General features: G+C 46.9%; 1 protein-coding gene across 7 annotated transcripts in view; it reads left to right on the top strand.

Moving 5' to 3' along the window:
* The first annotated feature begins 1,952 nt into the window (after window positions 1-1,952).
* The window catches only part of CDK5RAP2 (CDK5 regulatory subunit associated protein 2), a 171,797-nt gene continuing 159,057 nt past the window's right edge, over window positions 1,953-14,692 (top strand). For all 7 annotated transcript variants that reach the window (XR_007122225.1, XR_007122226.1, XM_047699454.1 and 4 more), the window contains exons 1-2: window positions 1,953-2,184; window positions 12,667-12,734. Coding sequence is in view for 5 of the 7 variants with exons in the window: in XM_047699451.1 (XP_047555407.1) it covers window positions 2,129-2,184; window positions 12,667-12,734 (124 nt within the window). In the remaining 2 variants the exon portion in view is untranslated. The remainder of the gene's footprint in view (window positions 2,185-12,666; window positions 12,735-14,692) is intronic.

Raw genomic sequence — 14,692 nt, 5'->3', positions numbered from 1 at the left:
ACCTCTGGAACTTAGCAGTAATGAGACGAGAAGTGAGTTATTTTTACCTTTTTTGGTCTCCGTCTTCTCATCTGTGAGTAAAACAAGAATAACAGCTGTACCTACTCCAGAGAACCATTGCAAGAGTTCAGGGAGGTGGTACATGTGATATGCTGGACACAGGTCATACATGAGAGATGCTCCAAATGTGTAAGTCCGTGTCCTTGTTTCTTTCCTCAAGAGCTTCCATCTGTGGGATGGAAACTTAGTGCCTTCATTTGGGAAGTGAGGATTCGTGACTCAGCCTCCCTCACTGGAACAGAATTGGTGGTGTGTTTGGAGCTTTGAGAGAAACACAGTGAAATCTCCTCCAGAGCTGTGAGGTCCTGAGACATCCATCTAGTCCAGCCTTCTCATTTCAGAGGTATAGAAGCTGGCCCAGAGGAGTGGTCTGCAGAGATCACAAAGGGCTGGGGGCAGAACCAGGGTACCTCCAGCTCCCCTGCTTTGGGACACGCTCATCTCTTTGGTTGAACTTAGTGCCATTCCAGGGTGTCAAGGACTGTCTCTTCCCTGGGTCAGGGCATCTGATGTGCCAACGAGTTCTTGGCCACTCTCTCTTTCAGGCTGCTGTTTTATTGCTGATTCAGGGGTGGCTGAAGAAGAGGGACAGGTATAGGATCATGAGTTTTGTAGACTTCATTGAAGCTTCTAGAGGGGTGGGAGAGGGATGTATGGGATTACCGTTGATAGGGCTTCTAGATGTATCTTAGGTCATCCTCACATCTTCACAAAAATCTTGCAGGATAGATATTAGCCCCCCACTTTCCAGATAGGTTGAATCATTCATTCACATATATTTTAAAACACCTTCGGGGTGGCAGGCATAGTGTAGGGGATATAGCAGTGAACAATCAGAACACAGTATCTGGCCTCATGGGGTTTCCAGTCTAGAGCAAAAGGAAGATTTTTTTCAAAACACAGAAATACATAATTGCAAAATATGGTTAAGTGCCACAGAAGAGAAATATGGGTTGCTAAGAATAGAAGAAAGGGCTTACTTTACATTAGAGGATTAGAGAAGGCCTCTTTTGGAAAGTACACTTACATTTTAGCATACCAGGAGGACTGGTACCTGATTATAGGGAAAGTCACCCTCCGCCCACTCCCCCATCTTTTCAAGTTATTTTCTTCCAGAATTCTTTTGATGGCTCACAGGAGGAAGGTAGCAACACCAGAAGGGGAGAGGTAGGTTGACTTCACCGGCCAGCTCTGTCAAAATCTGTGTGTTTCCTGGTTGCTCTATGCTTTAGGAAGGGCAGCCGGAGTTATGGAGAGCCCTGATCTAGTTGGCAGGAGCTGTGGGTCTGTTGACAGAGTTACGGTTCATGACTTTGGGCGATTCATTTCCTCTCTCTGGGCCTCTTTATTGATCTCAGGTGCGTTTAAGCCTTGGGAGATTGGAGGAGTGTTGCTAACCACCAGCAAAAGGATGAGCTTGTTTGCCTCAAACTAAGTGTGCAAACTATTGCTGGAATTGGGATTCCGCAGATATGATTTTTATAAAGTGAGGCGGCATTTGTTTATCTGAGTTTCAGCTCAAGGCGAAAGCCTTCTGGATGCACAGTATAATGACCCTTAAGATTAGGGAGTCTTTGTTCTAGAAAAACATTTACTGGGTTAGGAACTCTGAGGATCGGTGAAAGACCGGGTTCCCATCTCCCGCTTGAATTAACGGACCAAAGCCGGCCTTTGCCCTCAACAAAGATGGCGCTTGCCCCGGCCTCGGCCTGAGCGCCCTCACAAAAAATGGCAGCCTGCCTCTCTTTCCTTAGTCTTGCTGGTCCAAGTGCGAAGGCTTATGCCCTTAATCAAGATGGCACCTGCCAGCGATTCCCTGCCCGGCCTCTGGCCCCTGTCTGTCGGCTTCACCGCGCGCGCCTCGATGACCCCGCCTCGTTTCCGTAGGAAGAAGCGCCGGGAAAGATGGCGGCGTGTGCGGTTTGAATTCCAGCGGCGCCGCCAAAGTCCGAACAAGAGCAGGATTGGAGGGGGCGGGGACCTGGGGAGCCTGCGGGTCGCGACAGCGGGGGAACCAGTTGACCCCGCCGCCACAGACACCAACGCCACCACCTCCTCTGTGTCCACGATGGACTCGGTGTTGGAAGAGGACGTCACCCTCCCCGGGACGCTCAGCGGCTGCAGGTGCGGCCGGGGCTTTGCAGGGGCGCGGTAACCCGGACGGGATTCCCGCTGATGGGGGTACACCCGAACCGAGACTTGGGGTTTGCCCTTGAGGGTGTTTGAAGGCGTCCGGACAGGGGCAGTGTGTGGGGTGGGGTCTGGGATGGGGCGTGTCTCGAGGACCCAGCAGCTTATACTGATGTGGGGGAACCGCGGGTTCCGACCTACATCACGCCTGCCTCTCGTATTTCGGGAAATACTTTGAAGAGGATGTGAGGGTCCGCTAAGGGGTTTGCTGAAAGAGGGAGAGGTGGGAGACCTCTTGGAGTGTACCATTGGTAGGGGCTGGTTGAGGAGTAGGAACCTTGGGGGCACTTGATGGTTCATTTTGACTTGGAGGTTTCAGTATGGGCAAGGTAGTTGGTGTGTCTGGACTTCGTTCATGGTGGTCACATAGTGGCCACCAAGATGGAGGCAGTGAAGTGCAGTGGTTAAGAACGTGGCTGGAGTTGAACAGAAGTGGATTAAGGTCCAGCCCTTTAACCTAACCAGTTGTGCGACTTTTTAGTAAAGGGATTTAACCTGTTTTCCCGTCTGTAAAATGGGGCTAATAGTAACATCCACCCAACAGAAATTGGGGTGAAGATGAAAAGAGAAGATGCCTTCCCCGCGATTTGCTTGGCAAGAGTAGTGTTTGGCACATAATCGGTGCTTAAAAAACGATCCTGTGTTATCATCTTTAGCATCATCATCATCCGTATGTCAAACTGGGGACTAATGGCTGGGAGTGGCCTCCCAATGGACCTGACCCAAGAGGCTTTTGGAGCCCACATTGTCTGTGGGACGTTTTGGTCGGAAAGCCTGACAGAGCCCTAAACTGCTCCAGGGCTGGGGCCGTTTGGTTTTTGGGGGCTCCTGGTGGAGAGTGGGAAGAAGGACGTGGAGGAGAGCCCTGAGAATCCATAGTGTTTATCCAGCTCTGCTGGGGATAGGCTGCTGGTTTTAGTCAACAGACCCTCACTGAGAGGGTGCCCATGTTATTTATTGTGCAACCTGGGATACTTTTAAGAGTGAAATGGGCACAATTAATATTTATGTTTAGACAGCGGGCATAAAGTGGTCCTATCTTGGGCAAACCTGGACACATGGTTACTCTGTTTACTGAGAACCCATTATGTATCAGGCACAGAGCAAGGACCTTTGCAGCTCCTGCCTGACAGCGTCCTTGGTCGTTCATTACGGTCCTTTCTCTTCCTCTGATTACCACTGTCGCAACATACTGGGGAGGACTTCTCACCTGGATTGTCCTCACACCTGTAATAGTCTTTATACTACAGTGAAAGCCTTTTTACGGTGTGAGTCTGGCGGTCAGTCTGCTGCTGTGTATATATTTAGTGCTTCTCACCGCCATTAAGACAAAGTCCATTAATGCTCTCAGCTCTTATCTCTGTGCCAGCTGACCAAGCCATTGGGCTTTGGGACCCAGGCATAGGTGGGTTTTAATCCCAGTTCTGTATTTAACAACCCTGTGGTCTTGGGCAAGACCCCCTGGGAGTTTCCGTTTTTGTCATCTGAAAAATGGCTGAATCTGAAAGGATTTTCACCAGTGTCTTAACAGCGTAGCGACTCTGCAGATGAACACATCTCCTCCCTTGCCGTCCCTTCCTGCCTTCGCTGTATACATTCCTGTGACTGGTCTCTTACCGGCTTCAGATCCTCCCTGGCTCCCATCCCTCTCAGGATGAAGTTCTTTACTATAGTTTCCAAGGTCCTTTGTAAGTTGGCCCCATTTACCTCACTAACCTCCTCTGTCCTCTCTGTCCCTACCTTTCTCGTCCCCAAACATTTCCCTCTGCTTGGCTGCCAAGCTCTTTGTCACGAGTGGCCTTGCCTTGTTCTTTCTTACTCTTGGGCCTGTGCACTCGTTCTTCCTGCTGACTGGGTTGCCTTCCCTTCTCCCCTTTTGCCTTATTAATGCCTCTTATTTTTCAGGTATCACTTAGATTTCAATGTCAGGAAGGCTTCGCTGACATGCCCCGATCCCCACCTGGGCCCTCTGTGCTCTTCCAGCCACCCCTACCCATCACTGGCCCCAGCTCAGCCCTTATTTACCTCACTTTTTTTTTTTTTTAAAGATTTTATTTATTTGAGAGAAAGTGCACAAGAGAGGGAGAGGCAGAGAGAGAGAGAGCCCACGCACATGAGCGGAGGAAGGGACAGAGGGAGAGGGAGAAGCAGACTCCCCGCTGAGCAGGGAGGCCAATGAGGCACTCAATCCCAGGACCCCGGAATCATGACCTGAGCCGAAGGCAGATGCTTAACCGACCGAGCCACCCAGGCGCCCCTACCTCACTGAGTTTTATTGACTAATGCTGTTCAGTAGAAATATAACATGAGCCACCTTTGTAACTTAAACTTTTCTAGGAGCCGCAATGAAAACATAAGAAAGAAACAGGTGAAATTAATTTTAATAATATATGGAAATTAAATCAATATATTATCCATCTAACTTGCAAACAATGAAAAATGATTAGTGAAGTATTTCACATTCTTTTTTACCTTACAAAGTCCTTGACACCCGGAAGCGTTTTATGCTTACAAGCCTTCTTGGTTTGGATTTACCACATTTCAGGTGCTCCGCAGGTACATGTGGCTGGTGGCTCCCGCACGGGATGGTGCAGGGACACCTATAATGTGTCTGTCTTCCTAATTAGACTCTGACCTGTTGCTGAGCAGGGCCTGTGTTTTGTTCATCTTTGTGACTCCGGTTCCTAACCTGATATGAGGCACATAAATGGGAGGTGACAGAATTGCCCCCTTTTTACAGGTGGGCACACTGAGGCTCAGAGAGGTGAAGTGAATGGCCTGCGATTCCGTAAAAAAGTACACAAGCGAGCCAAGATTTACTTTATTTATTTATTTATGTATTTATATTATTTAAATTTTAGGTAGTTCCCATACAGTGCAATATTGGTTTCTAGAGTAGAATTCAGTGATTCATCACTTACAGACAACACCCAGAGCTCATCATAACGAGTGCCCTCCTGAATCCCCATCCCCCATCGAGCCCACCCTCCACCCACGTCCCTCCATCAACCCCCTTTGTCCTCTATCAGTTAGGAGTCTTATTGGAACCCGGATTTTAATCCAGTCTTACTGACTCCAAAGCCTGACTCTCGGTACCTGCCCTACCTTCAGCTAGTTCTCTGAACTTGTGCTGAGAGGCCTCTGGGAGGATTTTGGGGAGCTGCTGCCACGTGAACTGGCCCTTCAAGAGTGGCAGAAAGGTCCTGAATGAGACAGAGTCTCCATTAGATGGTCACAGTGGAAGAGAAAAATCCGTGGAATAAAATCATCTCTTTTTATACTAATACGAGTACTTTTGCTTGGTATTTCCAAGCCCCAGTTTTAGAGACGAAACAAGTCCAGTTTGTCCTCAGACTTTTGTTGAGTCGGTCAATATGCGTCATTCTCTCCAAACTTGATCACCTGTGGGTGCCCCAGAGCGCTCCAGGCCTGTGAGAGTCGGGCTCAGATGCCATGCCTGGGAGCCTCACCCATGCTAAGGCCCTTTACTAAGCCCTGCCTGGTGGTTTTGGAAGATCCTGGTCTTTGTACTCAGGACGACTGGATCTGAATGGTGCTTTGGCCACTTACTGGCTGAGTTGCTTTAGTAATTCAGTCAACCCTTCTGAGCCTCAGTTTCTCTTCAGTGATAACGCCTAGTTATTGGGTGACTATATGGATGGAGCAAAGCTTTGTGTATTCTGTACCGGACAACTGCTGGGGGTGCATTACATGTTAGCTGTTTTTATTTTGTTGTTATGGTGTTGCACGGTTTCCTGGACAAAATCCTTGGTGCCCACTATCCTGGATTTGTCCCTTAGTTTTCAGGCCTGCAGTTCTGCTTCTCCCTAACTGTGAATTTCTGAAGGCCTGGGCCCAGGTTTGTTCTTCTGTGGGTTCCTCTGGTGCATGACCATTAAGTGCTTGCTCTCTGGTGAGGGGCAGACCAAAAGAAAATGTTTTCTGCATGTTTGTACACAGCCATACTTTGTCAGGCCAAGAATGCCTTCATGGACTTTTGTAGAAGGAGGTCGAGAAAGAGGATGGTGGAATGAAATTTTGGTGAAGGTTTGTAGGCTTGATCTAAGGCTGAGCTTGGATCAGGGGTGCCCCTAGGCTTGTTCCCAGTCACCAGTATAAGCTTAGTGAGGGCAGAAAGTGTGGCTGGCTTGTTCCCCACTGTATCTTTAGATCTAGAACCATGTCGAGCACATAGATAGTAGAGGATCAACAAATATTTGTTGAATGAGTCAATTTTGTTCAGTCTTAAAAAGACAAATACCATGTAAACACAGGCTCTATATTTAGTAGTGAAATGCTGCATTGTAATCACTCTGAAAAAGTGCACACACAGAGTGTCAACTGCTGTAGTCTTTCTGGAAGACAGTTTGGTGTTAAAAATATGCCCAGGTGTGTTTTTTTAAAAACAGCTTTATTGAAATGTAATTTGTGTGCCAAAAAGTTCACCCATTGAAAACAGACTAGTCAGTGATTTTTTAGTGTATTTACAGAGTTGTGCAATCATCACCATAATCCCATTTTTTTTTAAAAAAGATTTTATTTATTTATTTGACAGAGAGATCACAAGCAGGCAGAGAGGCAGGCTGAGACAGCGGGGGAAGCAGGCTTCCCGCTAAGCAGAGAGCCCGATGCAGGGCTCGATCCCAGGACCCTGAGATCATGACCTGAGCTGAAGGCAGAGGCTTAACCCACTGAGCCACCCAGGCTCCCCTCCATAATCCCATTTTAGAATACTTTCGTCATCTAAGAAAGAAACCCTGTGTCCATTAGCAGTCACTCCCTGTCTTAGCTTGGCTGCTGTAACAAAAATGTCAGAGACTGTGGCTGACTTATAGATGACAGAATTTACTTCTCCCAGGTCTGGAGACTGAAGTCCAAGATCAGTGTGCCAGCATGGCTGAGTTCTGGTGAGAGCCTTCTCATGGGTTGCAGACTGCTAACTTCTCATTGTTTCCTCTTCGGATGGTACGCAGAGAGAGGAAGCAGATCTCCTGTAACCCTAGTAAGGGCACTAATCCCATTCATGGGGCTCTACCTTCCTGCCCTCATCTAATCTTACTAACCTCCCAAAGACCCCACTTCCTAATGCTATCACTTGGGACGGGGAGTAAGGTTTCAACATAGGAATTCTGGGAGGGGACACAAACATTCATAACACTGGCTAGTTCTCCTCCCCTCCTCTGCCCCCAGCCCTGGGCAACCACAGTCTAGTTTTTGTCCATTGATTTGACTGTTATGGACATTTCATATAAATGAAGTCTTATACTGTGGTCATCTGTGAGGTTCACCCATGTAGTGGTATATCTGTGACATACTGCATTCCTTTTTATGGCCAAATAATATTCCACTGGATATATGTAACATGTTTTCTTTGTTCTTTCATTGACTGATGACATTTGGGTTGTTTCTGCTTTTTTTTGGCTCCTATGAATAATATTGCTACAAACATTTATTCATGCATAAGTTTTTGTGTGGATGTGTGTTGTCCTTTCTCTTGGGTATAGAGCTGGGGTAGAACTTCTGGGTCATATACTAACTGTGTGTATGTTTGACATCTCGAGGAACTGCCCAGCACTTTGTACCCTCCCTCCAGTAGCAGAAGAGGGTTCTTCTGTATCTTCACAGCCTTGCAATGCTTGTTATTGTCTGTCATTTTGGTGAAGGCCAGCGTCGGGCGTGTGACACGGTATCTCCTTGTATTTGTTTATATTTCCCTGATGACTAATGATGTTGAACATTTTTTCTTGTGTTTCTATAGCCGTTTGTGTACAATTGATTCCTGAACAACACGGGGCTAGGAGCGTGATGTCCTACATACTGGTTAATCCACATGTAACTTCTGACTCCCCCCAAAACTTAACTACTAGGCTATTGTTAACTGAGAGCCTGATTCATAGACAGTCGATTAACACATATTTTGTGTGTTATATGTATTATATATATACTGTAGTCTTACAGTAAAGGAAGCTAGAACATAAATAGAATTTATTATTAAGGAAATCATAAGGAAGAGAAAATACACTTACAATACAATGCAGTATTTACTGGAAAACATTTGTGTGTAAGTGGACCCATGCTGTTCCACTCATGTTGTTCAAGGGTCCACTGTATTTTCAGATCCTTTGCCCACTAAAAAAAATGTGAATATGTCTTGACCCAGCAATTCCATTTCCTGTTATCGTAGAGAAATTATCATGCACCTGTACAGGGAGACCTGTATGAGGATATTCATATAGCATTGTTTGTAGAAGGAACATCTTGGGAGCAAATTGAATTACCGTCAGGGGATCGGGTATATACACATCCTTTCAAAAGTGAATTTTAGACTGCGAAACATTGGTAGCTCATGAAATCCAATTTTGTAGGTGTCAACTAGAATTTTAAAAATACAATAGCATAGAATAGAAAGCACTTCAAGAATGAAGGATAATATATTTCCTTCTCTGGGTTGTGGTCAGTAAAGTTTGAAAAACACTGTTGTAGAATGCTTTGTGGGAGTTAAAAACCTGAAGGTACATCTATTTGTACTGTCATGAAAACATCTTTGGGACACATTATGTAAAGAACAGATACTGCAGAATAACATGTACAGTTTGATTGTATTTGTTTTGCTTTTAAAACCACAAAATGAAACTATGTCCCTGTATCTGTAAATATATAGAAAAATGCCTAGAAGGACACGTCTTGCCAACAGCAGTGACTACCTCATAGGGGGCTCAGATGGGAGTGGGGAGTCATCAAGAACTTTAGGCTTTTTTTTTTCCCTCCCACTCCCTTCACCCATTTTGCCCCTTCCTTCCCCGCCCCCTACCCTTCTGGCAACCACTCATTTGGTCTCTGTGATTATGAGTCTGTTTCTGCTTTTTTGTTTGTCTGTTTGTTTTGTAGAATCTCTATTATAAATGAAAGCATATGGTATTTGTCTTTCTTTGACTTATTTCACCTAGCATAATACCCTCTAGGTCCGTCCATGTTGTTACAAATGGCGAGATCTCCTCCTTTTACATGGCTGAGTAATACTCCAGGGCATGTATATACCACGTCTTTATCTGTTTGTCTATTGATGGACCTTCAGGTTGTTTCCTGATCTTGGCTGTTATACATAATTCTGTGATGACATGGGGTGCATCTCTCTTCATATTAGTGTTTTCGTTTTCTTTGGGTAAACGCCCAATAGTGGAATTACTGGATTATATGGTAATTCTAGTTCTCATTTTTTGAGGAGCCTCCAATACTGTTTTCTGTGGTGGCTGCACCACTTTGCATTCCCGCCAGCGGTGCGAGAGGGTTCCTGTTTTCCCCACACACTCGCCAACACTTGTTGTTTCTTGTCTTTTTGAGTCTAGCCCTTCTGACAGGGCAAGGGGTATCTCATTGTGGTTTTGTTTTGCACCTTCCTGTTGGTCAGTGAAGTAGAGCATCTTTTCGTGTGTCCGTTGGCCGTCTGGATGTCTTGCTTTGGATTTTTTTGTTTATATATTTCTTCACTAATTTAGAATAAATAACAGAATGAAAAATGAGTTGTTAAAAGACAGACCAAAGTGCACTTGGTATAATTGTTTTCCGAACGTGGTGCCTAGTTCCAGCCGCAGCTCTCCTGACACCTTATCAACGAAGCACGCGGTCCGCTGGGCCTTCCTGGGGCTTCTGGTGTGAACGGACAGAGGCTCCGCCACCCACAGCACAGAAAGCGACTGTGCCTTTTGGGTGGTGGTGGAGCGAGACACGAGGGTGAGGTGGCGAAGCGCGGGCTGAGCGTCTCTTCATTGGCCCAACACGGAGTCGACCAAAAGCCTCAGAAAGGGTGCTCTGTGCCGATCACTGGGAATCCTCTGCCTCGGTTCATTTGGCCTGTATCATGTTCCCTTGCAGGAAGGCGTGAGGGGCATCCATGGGCGGGGGGAGGTCGGGGCTGTAGAGGTTAAGACACGGGGCCTGAAATCAGGCCAGCTCGGGTCTTTCAGCTTACTAAGTTTTCTGAGCTTCTGTGTTCCTTGTGTTTTTGTTGTTGTTGTTTGTTTGTTTGTTTTTTGTTTTTAAAGGCAACAATTAAAAACTACCACCTCCCACAGAAGGGTCATGGTGAGGCCACAGCGGGAGGCCACCTGTCCCGAGTGTGGTGCCTGTTCCCCCGTGGGTGCCCCACACGATAGCTCAGTAGGGTTACGCTGTACTTGGCCTTTGAGGAAGCCAGCGGTGACTAGGTGCCACGTTTGTCTAGGAGCTTTGGGCGGCCCAGGCACAGGTGAGCGAGTGGAATATGGACTCTGAGAAACTGGATTTTGGTCTCTGCGTGGCTGAGATCCCCTTGTGATTTTGGGCCAAGAGGTTCTTCCCCTTTTGGGCCTTTATCTCCCCCACTGATACCATGATAAAATTGTACCTAAGCCCTCTGCTTTTGCTTGCATAGTTCTGATTTCTAGTGGGGGGCCTTGAAGTTCCACAGCTAAGAGCGAAGGGGACGAGGGAGCTACTTGAAGCTGGAGGGTGGCTGGAGCTGATGGGAGATGCAGATGACAGAGTCATAGCATTTTGAAAGTGGTTAGGTAAAGTCCAAATGGAAATTTGGCAGGAACGAGGCAGGAACTTCTGCATTAAATAGTGGTTTCTTTTCATAAATGGAATGTCAAGTGTCATTTTTCAAGCTTCATTGTTTGCCTCTTGGAAACTTGTCTAAGACCAAATTCTTTGGCTTTACCTGCCATGTAGTTTTCCAGTGTGTTTCATCTTTGCTGGAGTCATTGATGGGCCATTTCAGCCAGTGGTGGTAAGTTAGTGGCTGTGGTGGAGAAAACCCCAGATTGGGAATGTACAGACCAGACTGTCGGCTAAGCCCGACCAGTAAGCTGGTGTGGCACTTTGGGCCTTTGGGCCACCATCTGCAAAAGGTGCTGGTTGAACTTGTTTTTAATTTCTAATATTCAATTTAGGGAATGGAGTTTGTTCTTCTAGTGATGTTTATTGGAGGAAATGAAGAAATATAGAAAATTTGAAAGGAGAATATCTCTCATTTTCCTACAAATGATAATTTTTTAATATTTCCTTTGTCCTCTTATGGATGCATAGCCCACTTGGTTTCCAGGAAGGATTTGAGGTGACTTTAGTGTACATGTATTTTTTTTTTCCATAGTTGAAGCCATAGTCTACTGAAGATTTTTTTCACTTATCTTTATAGCAGACACATACTATGTCATCGTTCTCTTGATGTTGGAATCTTATGATATCCAATTTTTTGCTTGGCTCTGATGGCAAAGGTCCATTCCCAACCCCAGCATTTGGCGATCAGGCAGAATTGTTCTCAGAACAGGATGGATTTGGATTTAGAAACATGGAGAGAACAAACTGCCGGAAAGTCAGGCTGAGCGTGCCTCAGCCCATCGTGTATAGCTCAGGACAGGGAAGCATTATCGGAGGTTAGACAGAAAAGGCTTGGGTTCTGGACTTGGTTGTCCACTTAACTGCTATGTGACTCTGGCCAGGCTGACTCTGTGCCCTAGTGCTTCCCTTTGAAAATACATGGACTCTTGGGGCATGGGCAGCTCTCACAGTGGGAAAGCTTTCATAAATTTCCAAAGCGCTGGATATTTTCTGGTGACAGTAATATTTTGTTCCTATTTATGGAGTGCCCTCATGTGCCAGGTGCCTTGCTGGGCGCTTTGTGTCTTTGATATTTGGTGACTTACGAAGTAGCTGCTGTTCACCTTTTACGGATGAAAGAAGTGAGGGGGGGAGGGCATATGACAGAGCTTAGAATAGAATCCAGCGCAGTGTCTTTTCTGTCCGACCACACCTCCTGTTATAGTGCAGTTTTCTGTCAGTGTCTCCAGAGCCTCACGTAACCTGTTTTTATAATTCAACCAGTAAAATTTCTTGGATCAGTGGAGTTTGCATTTTTGTTTGACTTTTTTAAAGCGTCCAAGTTGGTATCAGGTTCTTGGAAGCTTAATTTTTGGTCATGGTAGGCATGTCAATAGTGACAATTATAGTAAAGACAAAAACAGTGTATAGCACTTAGCGAGTGCTTACTATGAGCCAAGTGTCATAAACATGAACTCATTTAATCTTTGCAGGGAGTGGGTGGTAGCCCCATGTAGCAGGTAAAGCGAGACTCAGAAATGTCAGTAGCTTACAGTTGGCACAGTGTCTCTGCGCCTGGCATATATACGGTACGTGGAGCGCTTGCTGTCTGAATGAATGAATGATGAATGACTGTCCTTGCTGAAGGTCACTCAGCTATCACATGTTAGAGCCCCAAAGCTGGAGTTCTTCCCCTCTGTGCTGTGTGTCTCCAGCAAGCTCAGCTGTGTGGGGCTCATTGCCTATGGCCTGATGATTGTCAAGTGCAGTCCAGGCAGTCCTCACAGTCTCTGTTGTTCAAACACTAACTCATGTCCTCTTGCCCATGCTCTCTCCTAGTGGCCTTGTTCCCAATTTACCGGACGAAGTGGATGGCATCAGTCCCATTGCTGGTTTGGGAAGTGGTGGTAAGTATACAGAGCCGGGCATTCTCTTGACTGAGGGCTCCTTGAGGCCTTGGGCCTGGGACTGGTCTTCCAAGTCTCTGGGGCCCAGAGCCTACCCGGGCATGGTGAGGGGCTCTCCGGAGGTGCTCAGTGTTTTATGTACCTACTGAATTGCTATCTACCTCCTTTCATAAACACTGGCTTGGAGGAATTGATGTCCTTTATGCCATATTCCACGAGCTCTGTTTCTTGCTACCAGGCTCGTAGAGATTGAGCCGGCATTCGCCAAACTGGGCAGCTGTGTGGAGGCTGGACTGACTGGGTCAGGCGTGGAGGATCTGCTGGTCTTGGCCGCTGGGCCGCGGGGGGCCCCTGTGCTGCTGGGCGTCGGTGTGCCAAGGCCTTCCTGGCAGGCTGCTGGATTCCATTTGCTGGTCGAGGCCCCGCATTCCTACACGGGCCTGCCCTTTGGAGACAAATAGTTGGTTAGACCACAGGAGACGGCGCTGGGGAAAGCAGTCTATTGTGTTTAAGCTGGATTAGGAGGAGACTTCCACGGGGCAATTGGGCTTTTGCTAAGCATTCTTCATAATTTTTGTTTCTGAAAGGAGCGAATGCTGTCGTAAGCGTCTGAGGGAAGTGCTATTAATTTGCCTTGTTAAAATATCTTAGAGATAATTTGACTTGTGTTTTTGTTTTTGTTTTTTTTTTTTCCTCTTCTCCAAAGTGATGAGACATGCAGAAGGAAGAAATTTTAAGAACAGATAGTATCAGTGTCATGAGGTGTAATTTCTGGAGAATATTTTAACTTATAGGCCCCCTCAGGTTTTCCTTGAGAACCTGTTAACTTCTTCTTCTTCTTCTTTTTTTAAGATTTTATTTATTTATTTGACAGACAGAGATCACAAGTAGGCAGAGAGGCAGGCAGAGAGAGAGGAGGAAGCAGTCTCCCTGCTGAGCAGAGAGCCTGATGCGGGGCTTGATCCCAGGACCCTGAGATCATGACCTGAGCCGAAGGCAGAGGCTTTAACCCACTGAGCCACCCAGGCGCCCCAAGAGCCTGTTAACTTCTACCTTAAACGCAAAATCCAGCAGCTTCTGTTCTTCCTGTGAACAGGCAATTAGCAGTGGAGAATTGATAGGACTGCTCTTTGCTTCAGCCCATAGTGTATATTGCCAAGCCCTGGGCTAAATGCTGGGAACCTTGAACATGATTGTGACCCAGCCTGGAGGATAGAGAGCTCAACAAAGAAATGTCATGGTAAATCATATGACTAATGTGATGAACAAAGAAAAAAGGTGCTGTGAGTGGGGATGTGGGTGAGGTGGGCCAGGCAGTGAGGGGGTGAGTGGGGGTGTGTGCCCCAGTGTGGAGAAGGTGGGCCAGGCAGTGAGGGGGGTCAGGCAGAGCGGTGCCCTGGTGTGGAGGAGGTGGGTCAGGCAGGAATTTCTTAAGACAGTGATAAAGGAGCTGAGGCTTGAGGAATGAGCAGGACCAGGTAGGGACGCAGGCATAGGTGGCAGAGCATGGCCAGTCTGAGAACCAGGAAAACAAGCCTTTGTGCCCTTTGCCTGGTACACAGGGTTCTTGACAGTCTGCGCCTGCCTCTTTCCTGAGCCTCTCTTGGGCTCAGTGGTTTCTGAAGACCATGCCTACCTCTGGGCCTTTGCTTGGGAAGTTTCTTCTTCCTTTTGCCTTCCTCTGCCTGCTGCCTGTTTGAGACTCAGCTCAAGGCTCACCACCGCTGTGGCTCTCCCTAGGGTTACTTCTTGCGCTTTCCTCTCCACGCTTACACGTTTTACCTGTTTCAGTTCATTTATTCCTTTTGGTGACTTTAAAACATCCAGGATCAGACCCTCCTCCCCTGCTCATCATCCTGCCACCTGCTTTAAGCCACCGTGGTCTCCAGCCTATCCTGACTTGTCCCCTGGTTTCCCTCTAAGTGCCTTCAGTCTGTTCTCAGCGAGGCAGCCAGAGG

Source organism: Lutra lutra, chromosome 13 (genome assembly GCF_902655055.1).
Source record: "Lutra lutra chromosome 13, mLutLut1.2, whole genome shotgun sequence".
NCBI classification, from domain to species: domain Eukaryota; kingdom Metazoa; phylum Chordata; class Mammalia; order Carnivora; family Mustelidae; genus Lutra; species Lutra lutra.
Note: the sequence above shows the minus strand (reverse complement) of the source record. Positions and strands in the feature narration are given on the sequence as shown.